Below are 12,072 nucleotides of genomic sequence, written 5' to 3' on the forward strand. Positions count from 1 at the left end.
GTAATTTAATTTTCCAATTTTCCTTCCAAAATGTCAGTTTCCTCTCTATCTATAATAAAATTATAAATATCTTCATGAAAGGAATTAAGTATGTAATAAACATAAAATAACAAGTTAATTACTACTATAAATCAATAGAAAAATTAAAAATTATGCACTAAAATACAGGATCTTACAGGTAGAAAATATTTACCAATAGCATCACAAAAAAGTATTCACCTATGTGGCATCAACTTAGAACTATGTGGACCCCCCCAAAAGAGTTTAAGAATAGATACCCTTAGGAAAAAAGTTTTTCCTGATGGCACACTTAAAATTGGCTTACCTCAGAAGGAAGCAAGAATAATTATTTTATTTGAAGTTCTTGTTTCAAGGTATTAATGGTCTTCTAATCATAGTTCATGTTCTTTAAAAAATACCAAATCAGATGACCATTGTTGCAAGGGCCTTCAGACACCAAGAATATCATGTACTGTTGGCACCTGTGGCCAAAACTCTTCTGAGAAAGTTTATTCCAAAAGCATATTTTTGTTTCAGTTCTTTGGAAGCACCTATTGCTTTGTATTTATGTGGTCTAGGGAAGTCCTGTTCTCCTTTTCCAGTGTATTTTTACAGAAGAATAAAACACTACATGAAATAAAATATAAGGGAAAACCATATGGATTTTTAAAAAATGAACCTGTATTTAGGAACATCAAATCAACAAAGGCCTTTTGAAATGGATTTGGCTATATTTGTAGAAATTAGCAAGGCCTACGAGTCAAGTGTCTTCTTGTAAAGCAAGTGTGGGGAATCTGCAAGGCTAATTTAAATTCTTTCTACATTTCTACACATGTAGTGCAAAATCTCCTAGTAACCATATCTGGTATATACAGTAAAACCTCAATTAAAATATTTGAGGGATGGGATAGTTTTCATATTTTAATTGTTAACTGAGAGGTAAGCAACTAAAATGGTTTTTGCATGTTACTAAAATTCTCTACTTTGCTGCTATTTTCAAATAGTTAAGTCTATGGATCATAAATATTAATTAACTCTTAGAAAATAATAATTCTGGATATTTTCATGCCTCTGGTTACCAATTACTCTTATGAAATATTACAGATAAAGGTACAGAAGGTAAAGGACATGGATTTGAGAGATGTACATTTAACCCTGGAAATGATTTTCCTTATTTTTTTTCCTATGAAAATTCCCAAGTCCTCAACTCCAATCACACCTCTCATTTCCTTCCCCCAGAGGTAACTACTATTCTGATTTTTATAATAATAATTTCCTTGCTTTTCTTAATAATTTTACTTCCCAATTATTTATTTGCCTGTTTTTAGACTTTATATATAAGGAGTCATACTGTAGGTTTTCTTTTGTAACTTTATTCTTTTTTGCTCAATATTGTGAATATGAGATAATTTTATTTTGATGTAACTATATCTTGTTCATTTTTATTATTCTTTAATATTCCATTTAGTACTATGCAACAATTATATTTATCTGTTCTTCTATTAATGAACATTTGGATTATTTCCAATTTCTGACAATTGCAAATTACCTTGATATGGATGTTTTTTGTACATTTATATATGTGTAAATGTTTTTCCTTTCATAAAGTATTAGGTATGAGCTATTGTTTTATACTATACAATGATATCATTTTAAAAAATAGAAATTATGGGAGATTTTTGTTTAATCTAGAGTCCTCGCTAATTGAGATATAACTATACAATTCTTATAATGCTGAACCTAGTGTTAATTATGCTACTACCAAAATACTAATAGTACTGTAGAGATATTATATACAAATCTTCTTGAATTTTCTCATCAAATAACACTTTTAAACACAGATGATTTGTGCCTTGGTGTCATATCCAAAGTTTTCCATTCAGAAAACATAAACATCATTCATTAATAAATGTAGAATACTGTTAGTCTCCATCTATGAGAAGTTACTGTGACTTACTATTGTTAAGCATAGGTATACTTGTCCAGACTAAAACTGTATAAAGTAGATCTGTGATTATTTCCTAGCAGTATATATTTCACAACTAAAAACCCAACTCTAGCCACCTGCTATCATGGCTCATGCAGCTGCTGGGCCACATGACCATGACTGGCATAAAAATTAAAAATAAAAACCCAACCCTAGTTAATATCTACAGCACTATAGACAATTATTGAATATGTAGACTCTACTCTGTTATGTTTCTAAGACAAAGCAAAAAAATATGTATCAGTTTAATAATATGCTTCTTCCTTGATTATGAAATTCACAGTAAATCAAAGTATACTTATATTTCCAGAAATCTTTGCAGCATAATGGAAAAGTCATATTTTTTGTATTCTACTTTTAATTTAGAGAGGTCTTATTTACATAGCCCAAAAATTAGCCTTGAATATAGGAATATGAGCCAGAGTTCAGTCTTCAACTAAAATTTACAGATCCCTGTGTAAAATTGCACTCCTGGCTTTGTTTCCAGAATGCATGAGTACATACTCCTAATTGTGATTTTAGATTTATTTTAACTAAAACAATAATACTGTAAAGTATAGACTTTTAGTCTATAACAGAGGGGGTCAATCTAAAAAATGAATCTTTCTAAATAACCCTGTACATATCTTAGTCTCTTAACAACAACAACAAAAAGTTAACATTTAATGCCACCTCTTATTTTTTTCCAACAAAGTTGTGCTGATACACATAAATTAAGTAAAAATTAATTAAGTTGATACCATCTATAGCAAGTTATGTGTCTTATCTACTATGTTCTCATAAACTGTTTCATCAATCTTCATGAAACGAACAATTTATTACCTTCTAAAGTCAAATCTTTTTCTCTCATCCTCTGTATGACTGGGGTGCTTGAATATAATTGAACTTGAAGCTTCGAGGATACAAATAGTGTACTGACAGTGGTTTACTCTTTTTTCTCCCAAATATAATTATGACTTCATCTCAAAAATATTTATGGTTAGAGTGACGTTCCCAAAATGTGTCAGATAAACAGGAGGAGAAACCTGTTTTGCCAAGGTCTTTCTTGGATTCTACATTTTAAAAAAAGTTCCCACCTATAAAAAATATTTTCCATCTAATAGACGGATGTTGACCTTTAAAGGCAATTGCTAGAGAGGAAATGCGAGTGCCCTGGTCATCTTGTTCATCTTATATCACTTCTCTTGTAGCTCTACTCTCATCTTTCTTCCTAATTCATCTTTGACTGTAAAATTGCCTCTCTTAATGGGTTCAGCTTCCATCCTTTCTGTGAAAATGGCTACTACTATGTATTTAATTTGGAACTGTAAGAAATTTTGATATGAATCTTTGACAGTTCAAACAATTTAACAGACTTTAATTTTCATAGAGCAAGAGTTGATTCACAGAGCCCCGTAATTTTTGAAAACTATATGAAATTACTCTGTACTATTGCTAAGTGGTGGAAAATGTATGAAATACTAGCTTAAATTACTTCTGGCTGCCTTCCACTGGCCTGGTAAATTAGCCCATAGTCATCAGTCAGTATGAGCCATAATACCAGGTTCATCTTTCTCTATTTTCTAAATAAATAAATAAAGTCCCGCAGGCAGATAGGAAAGACACTACCTGCAGAGCCGTCGTCGAAAACATCAGAAGCTGGCATAACACGTCCATTTTAACGGAAATGGGTTCTTTATTATTTAATCTGGACGGCTTCTGGCGATTCATGAACCACTTATTGAATCACCGAGTTTAAGAAATCTGAAAAAAAATATTGGGAGTTGGTAAACACCATCTCCTGATTGATCAATAGCATCTAGTGTTTCAGAATGACACGAGAGACTCTGTATTCTATTGGCATTTAAAGGCCATGGAATTGTTTTCAGTAGAACATAGTGAATAGTGAATCCCTATAAATCATAGAAAGCTCATTGTTAAAATCCACCATCATCTTTGGCCTATACAGCCACTAAGTAGAGAAAGGTATGCGTTTTGTTGGCTGGGCTGCAGTTCCTAAACAATTCATCTTTCAAGATTTCTTTTTCTTGAGAAGAGAAGCTAAAATAAAATGTTATGAGCCTTTTGAGCCAACTATATAAAACATAAATGTAACCTCAATCCCTGATCAAAATATCACTGGATTTTTAAAAATATCACGCATAGCTGTTAAAGCAATTAAGTTCACTGCATTAATAAAAAGGAACAAAGAAATTCAACAAAGTTACTATTATGTCTTTGTGCTCCAGTGAACTGACCATTTTAAAGGACCTGTGTTTAAAAATCCTTTATTGTTTGGTCAGATTATAATCAGATTTGTTTAGTTTATTACTAAAGAAGGGGAAAAAAGCCAACTTTTCCCCAAGTCTTTACCCATTATCTTTCACATCTATCTCTTATTAATGGTTTAACTTTCTGAACATTCCCACGAGGATGCACAAGAGAAATATTTTTATAAAATACAGGGTAAATAAGCTCATTATAACTCTGTCAACACTAATTGTGCTAACATATTCAAAATGCAAAGAGGCAATAAAACTTAAATAATGCTTTTTGAATTAATTATTTTAATTAATTCAATGAAATACTTTATCACAACTAGTAATAATTTTATATCCCTCACCAAACTAGTGGTGATTTCTTAACTGCATTTTACAGGCAATTGAGGGATTTCCTTTTGGAGTATCTTAAGAACCTTAATATGGTTTCAACTAGGCAGGATCTGGCAGGAGATCAAAACTGATCCTTGTATTTAGTATACAGGGATGGGACTAGCAAATGAGCTGTGCAATAGCCAATGTGACAGAAACAGGATAGAGGAGAAAATAAAACAGTAACTTAAAAAAAAAAAAGAAAATGGCAGCCATCAAAAATGCACAGGAATCCTGAGTATATTATACAGTTTGTCTTTCTGGTGATAGTCATTCAGACTCCATTATAAAAACATAAGTCAAGTCAAGGGAGAAATTCCAGATCTGACTTGATTTCTGGGGAGAGCAGATCTTCATCAACGTTTGAAGGTAAATGATGTCGTTAAAACCATCTTGGAAAACGATATTGCTAGTGCTTTGTATTTAGAACTACTAAAAGATGTCATACAAATTCTCCATGGTCTATCTTTATAGCACTTCACTCAGTTTTCATAAAAGGCAAGTATAATGTTATAATTATCTATTAATAAGATCAAAAACTGTTAGGTTATAAAAGAATAACAGCCTTCTGAAATAAATTTCCAATACCTTCAACTTTATTATTATATTAATTAATTTAAAAGAGCCTATTTTAAAGATTTATCTTTTGATTTTTGAGTAAAGCATTGTGCTAGGTAATTTAAAATTTCTTATTTGTGGTCTTTTATAAATATGTAATTTTAAGTTTTCACAATAAGATCAGGTTACTACAAGATAAGAAAGATAATTTTAATGAATAATGTTACCCTACATAACCTATCTGAATTTTTAAAATTTTACAACATGATCACATTAATGTAAACTTGGAACAAAGCCAAATTTTAAAAAGAATTTCCATTATTTGCCTGTATTTTAAGTATACCTCACTTTTTCACAAAGTATTTAATCTCTCCTCCCCTAGAAAAAAATTATGCAAAACACTTGAAGATAATGGTAGAACAATAAAGCACTGAAACCTTGATATTATTTAAAATAATGATATTTACCATTTAATGAATGTCTATTAAGTGTTTATATATATTATAGCATGATACCCAATTTTATGTATAATGCCTGATCATGTAAGTATTATGACTTAAACTCATTTAACAAATTAGGATACTAAAGATTAGAAATGTTAAGTAACATGGCCTAAGTCACACAGTTAGAAAGTGAGATCCAAGTCTATCAGTTTTCAAAGTCCAATCCTGTAGCCCTATGCAGGTCAGATGTGGAAGAACATCTGGTTTCTTAAACATGGTTATACCTGAGCTAATTTATATTCTTCACATTTAAAAACCAGACTCTGGGAATATCCATTAAAGGACCAGAGAATAAGTTCCCAAACTGTAGAAAAGATGGATTGCTTAATAAATTTTCAAAGACAAATCCTTTTCTCTAAGTTCTCAATTCCTGGATGTTTGGTTTTTTGTTGTTGTTGTTTGTTACTATTAGATACTTTGGCTCTCCTACAGAACTCAATTTCCTCATCAACAAAATGAAATACATAATCACGGAATTACAGGTTGGCCTATGTGCTTTTAAATTACATAAATCTAAATTCTTTCTGAAATTGTTTCCCATTTATTGAACAATTGTAACACTCACATAATCAACCCCACTTACATCCTTGCTCCATTTCCTCTAATCTATTCAATAAGTTCTATATGAAGAAAAAAATTGTCACAATGATATATTAAAGTATTTGGGGAACAGCTGAATATCACTGGGCCTTAAAACAGTTATTCATTATGCAAAGTTTAAAGCACTACATATTAGGCTTCTACCAATGGCTTACTTCTGGAGCAATTTATCATCACTCTCCAGAGATTACTTACTCTAGAAAGCTGGTGATGTAGTCTCGACTGCAAGCAGACCAGGAAAAAGGATTGGTATTTGCAGTAATGTGAGCTGCCATAAGTTTTGCTGCTTCATGACCTTTTGTCCCACAAGAATTTCCAATTCCATCATGGTTCATACCAAAACTGTTTTAATGTAGAAGAAACATAAGAAACATAAAAGAAAGAAATAAGAAAAAAAAAAACTCTCAATACATCCTTTATTTCCTTATTTTGGCCATTTATTAGGCTTATCAACATATGTCTTCCATCAAGATAGACCAGATCCTCTAAAGAAATATACGATTAAAGTTAAAGAGACTAAGGAATAATTTAATGATATATATCTAAATCTCTTTAAATTTATCATATATTTTCATGTTATCTCACATGATTTAATCTCTTCTTGAGCAGAAAGGGGAATATATATTAATCCTCACTTTATAGATGAGAAAACAAATTTAGCAAAGATTAAGGACCTATTAAAGATCAGAGTTCATATCGTTAGTAGAAACTGCCTTTTAACATGCCAATGTTCATCCTACCTCATAATGTTCAATCCAAAAGGCAATTATAAAAAGAAAGCTATGATCCATTGAGTTCTAGGCTATAGGCCAGTTCTAGGTTATAGGCCAAACACAGACATCCTTTTTCTTATTAATATTGATAAAAGAGAATTAAATACATGTTATTTGTATGTATGTGTGTTTTCAAAACACCTTTTGAAAAACCATGACATACTTAAGGATTATGGTTTTTCTTTGTCATAGCCTCCCTTCATTTTTTTTTTTTTTTTGACAGAGTCTCGCATTGTTGCCCAGGCTAGAGTGAGTGCCGTGGCATCAGCCTAGCTCACAGCAACCTCAAACTCCTGGGCTCAAGCAATCCTCCTGGCTCAGCCTCCCAAGTAGCTGGGACTACAGGCATGCGCTACCATGCCCGGCTAATTTTTTCTATGTATATTAGTTGGCCAATTAATTTCTTTCTATTTATAGTAGAGACGGGGTCTCGCTCTTGCTCAGGCTGGTTTCGAACTCCTGACCTCGAGCAATCTGCCCGCCTCAGCCTCCCAGAGAGCTAGGATTACAGGCGTGAGCCACCACGCCAGGCCCCTCCCTTCATTTTTCAAAGATTTTATTTGTCATTTGTTTTCTTATGTAGTATAGCTTACAATGTAACTAAAAATACATTTAAATGAGAATTTTTTTCTGAAAGGGTTTACCCATTTCATATGAATATATTTTAACTTTTCTTCACAAGTAGCCAGAAGGTTGAATATTACTTAGAAATAAAGTGATGTCTCCATTGTGACATTCTAATACATGCACCATGATATGTGTTCAAGGAAATGTGACTCGAGTGTAAAACAGATGAGGACAGTTGCTGGAGAAAAAGTCTGGAAATATGGTTGAGAATAGATAAGTACAAGATAATTAATGAAAGCAAATATTCATATCTGTCGTCTTGGCAGCATAGAAATATGGGAGATTTGTACGTAAGAGCGACTGAAGATTTCTGAGTCAGAGAATATGGAATTGATCCATATTTTAGACAGGTCATTATAGTAACTCTATGGTAGAGATATTGAAGTGGGAAAAGAATGGAGCCAAGAGAGCAGTCAGAAGGAAGATCATTACCAATTGAGAAATGATTTTGGTCTGAATTAGGGTGCTGCATAAATAGGTGGGCTTATATTTGAGACATGTTTAGATAGCAGAATGAATTGGCTTTTGTAAGTACAATATAAAAAGAGCTATAATGAAAACATATAATATGTTCACATATGGGGAACAAGGAGGAGGAGTTAGTAATTCAGATGGAGGAACCAACATAAGCAAAGAAAGAGAAGTATATGAGCATATGGAGCTCTAAATTAAAACATCAAATAACCTTCCAAGATCATCAATATTTAGTATTCTAGTTTGACACTGGAGTCAACCTCTTTGAATGGTCTTCTAGGAATTTAAAGGTAAAGTTTCAAGTGTGTTGAATCAAATATATATTGTGTCGAAAAATCAACAACAGATTTACATACAGAGCTAAGTAGTATAAAGGTGTAATTTGAGGAAATTAATATCCCTTATTTCTCTCAAAAGTTGATGCTACTGTATTAATACTACTCTGATTCAAGTAATGATAGCTTTGAAAACATTACTTCCTTTTAGTAATTGTCTTACATATACCTCTTTGTGATGTTAAGATGAGTGTAACACAGGCTTTAAGAGAATCAATTTTGAGACCCTCAACTTACTTATATACTCTTTCCTAAAAAAAAATAAAACTTCCACTTTTGAAATCATATTTTCTCATCTTACAAAAGAAAAGCTTATCTTTCACCTATCCATAATTTTATAATAGTGCATTGCCTTGGAATATAAAAATATGGATACTAAGAAAAGAGACAATTAGAAACATTATTTCTAGTGTCAGCATTAAGAAAAAAGAATGACTTGTAATGATTGGCTTTAAACTTTATCAGGTGGTTTCCAATTCCTTACTTTCATCAAGTTTGCAGAAGGATATTATCAAATTAACAGCTAACAGATTGTTAAAACTACTTTTTGATGACAGATACCATGGTTATGTTTTGAAAAATAATTCAAAGAGAGCTAAAAGAATTGGGTGATATTTCTATAAAAAACTCCTTTTATACTTATCTACTTCTTTTGTAAATAAGCATTCACATCTATAGAAACAAAATATAGAAATCAAATTGATGCTGAAATCTTGCCTCATTCAAGCAATACAGAGATAAGTGCAGTAACTGAAAAAATACAACTGAAGATACATCTTCTAGCAAAAAAATTTACTTTTATATTTAATTATTTATCAAAATCTGTAATATGTGTTCCTGCAATCACTGATTATTATGTAATATACATTAAAGCCAGAAGAAAATCTTTTTATAACAGAAAAATGTTTAATGTAATTTTAATTTACACATTTTTGTTCTAGAGATGTATGTGTATAACTTGAAAATATTCATAAGCATAAAAATATCTTTTAAAATATATTAGGATAGGAGGAGCCAAGATAGCTGACTAAAGACATTGCTTGTCAGACTCTCTTCAGCTGGAAGATGGGCTACTGGACTGAGGAATACAGGTGTGGATCACAGAGAGAACTGACAAAGATGACTGGGACCCCCATGAAGGAAAGCTGCAAAGCTGAGAAAGAAGAGGGTGAAGAGGAGAAGATAGTTCTGCGGATCAAACCCAGAGAGGCTCAGAGCCCAGAGAAAGGGTAAAGGGAGTTTCCCCTGCCCCACCTATGTGCCTTTGGTGAATAACAGGACACCAAGTATACTGACAGCTATTCCACCCTCCATTAGCCCAGGTATGGCTGCTAATTAGGAATAGTGAGGTGAAGCAGCAAGCCCCAAGACTTTGGGCACCGTAAGGGGCACCATATGGGAAAGTGCCACAAGAAACTGGAGTGCCAGCTTTTTTAATAACTAGACAATTCCTCTTTTGCTCCTGGCATCCAAGAAAGTAGTCAGACCTCAGGCCAAGTGGGAGCCACGGCCCCTCCCCCACCCATTGAAACCACGAGAGTAACTTGAATGGAGAAGCTCAGGAACAGCTGCTTCTCTATGGCAGCTGCCCACTCCAGGCTGAGCTGAGAGAGTGGCCCCGTCACAATTTGGAAGTTACCTGCCCACTGGAGTTTTGTGGGAATGACACTGGTGCCCCTGGACACAAGAGTGGTGAAGAGAGATGCAGGGAGAGGTTTCAGACATGCACTTGGGTGGTGAGGGAGCCCTTGGACATATCCTACAGGAGAGTGTGGTGAGGTATTGAGTAACAGGGATCTGCGAGCATCCACCCCATCCTGCTGCAGGAGAGCTGCCATATTGACGGGTATGTGGCATTTGGAGAGAAATAGCATAGCTTCTGGTTCCATGATAACCAAATACCTCAGGCCCATGGCTGACCAAGAGCTACAGCCCCTCCCCTGACTCATTACAATAGGGAGTGTAGCTTGAGCCAAGAAACTTGTGAGTGGCTGCTTCTCTCTGGTGGGAGAATGCTTCTAGTTAAGGTCCCTGCAGACGGAGGAGCCCACTATTCTCCCTTTGGGGACTTGTGGTGGAACAGAAGTGCACAGGTGGGGAACACCCTGCCCACCATTGTTTTGTAGAGACACATGCTAGTGGGTCAGACACACGGACTGGGGGGAAGTTACAGAGCTGGTTTCAGGTGGTGAGGAAACCCACATGGACTGGTCTGACCAGAGTGTGCATTAGGGTTCAAAGGAGCAGCAATTTGGGAGGGCACTTAGCCCTTTCCGCAGAGAAACTGTGCTAGTGGACAAAGGAAGAAAGAGTCCTGCCCACTGCCTTACCATTCAAGCATTTAAGTACCTCCTTTGGGAACAGCCTTTCCAGTTTGGAGAGCTTGTCCTAAACCTCATCCCAGTGGCTCCCCCTAGCAACCAGAAAAGCAACTGTTGAAACTCAAGGAGGCTCTGCAAAGCCTTGTAGGCTCTGGAAATCTAGCCACCATTTGCTCTGCCATCTGCTTTTCTCCTCCACCCACCTCAGTGGGAGTACAGATCAAGCAACCCCTTGGGAGATACAGGGTCCCTCCTAAAGCCTGGGGCACTTGTGTGCTCCACCTGGGGGACCAGAGCTTACCAGGGTATGGTAAGATCATCCTGGAAGCCTCTTCTTCCACACAAATATGAATCAATGACAGGGGGAACAACTCTATAGCTCATCATAGTGCCTTCTAAATCGAGCAAACAGGGGTGGCTGATTTGTACTCACAAGTACCACCTGCCATCTCAGAGATTAAGCTGGGGGACCAAACCCAATTCACACTGCTGGGAAAAGGTGAAGATAGCAGGTCAGAGACAACTCAAGAGGATCATGAAACCTACTTGCCCATAGGCAACTTGGGACCACACTCCTCTCCCTGCCACAGTCAGGGATCAATCTATGGGGACCCCAAGCCAGGCCTACAAGCCAGGCCTAGTACCCCCAGGTCTCAATTGAGAAGCCAGATGAGAAGAAATCACTGAAAGAACTCCAGAAATATGAAAAATCAGAGTGAAAGGACACCCCCAAAAGAAAACAATAACTCCTTAACAATGGATACCAACCCAAATGAAAATACGGAAATAATTGATAAAGAGTTCCAAATATGGATTATAAGGAAGCTCAATGAAATACAGGAGAAAATGGAAACCCAACACAAAGAAACCACAAAAATAATACAGGAAATGAATGAAAATTTCATTAAAGGAAATATAAAACACAGTGGAAAGTTTTGAGAATAGACTAGATCCAACAGAAGAATCTCAGAACTTGAAGACAGTATCTTTGAATTAAACAAGTTAGTCAAATATACGAAATAGAAAAACAATAGGAACAAATAAAGCCTACAAGAAATATTGGATTATGTAAAGAGGCCTAAAATAAGAATCACAGGCACCCCTGATGCTGAAGAAGAAAATACACAAGGGTTGGAAAATAAGAAAATAATTGAGGAAAACTTCGCTGGTCTTGCTAGAAATTTAGATATACAGGTACAAAAAAGCTCAATAAACTCCTGAGAGATTCATCGCAAAGCAGCAATCATCATGACACATACCGTGT

At 34.8% G+C, this 12,072-nt stretch overlaps 1 protein-coding gene across 1 annotated transcript in view; it reads right to left on the reverse strand.

Annotated features, from left to right (window-relative positions):
- The window catches only part of ADAMTS6 (ADAM metallopeptidase with thrombospondin type 1 motif 6), a 292,439-nt gene that overhangs the window by 111,467 nt on the left and 168,900 nt on the right, over positions 1 to 12,072 (reverse strand). Inside the window, exon 10 of the mRNA XM_012784073.3 lies at positions 6,474 to 6,620. Coding sequence (XP_012639527.2) covers positions 6,474 to 6,620 — 147 coding nt within the window. The remainder of the gene's footprint in view (positions 1 to 6,473; positions 6,621 to 12,072) is intronic.

This window comes from Microcebus murinus, chromosome 11 (assembly GCF_040939455.1).
Source record: "Microcebus murinus isolate Inina chromosome 11, M.murinus_Inina_mat1.0, whole genome shotgun sequence".
Classification (NCBI taxonomy): Eukaryota; Metazoa; Chordata; class Mammalia; order Primates; family Cheirogaleidae; genus Microcebus; species Microcebus murinus.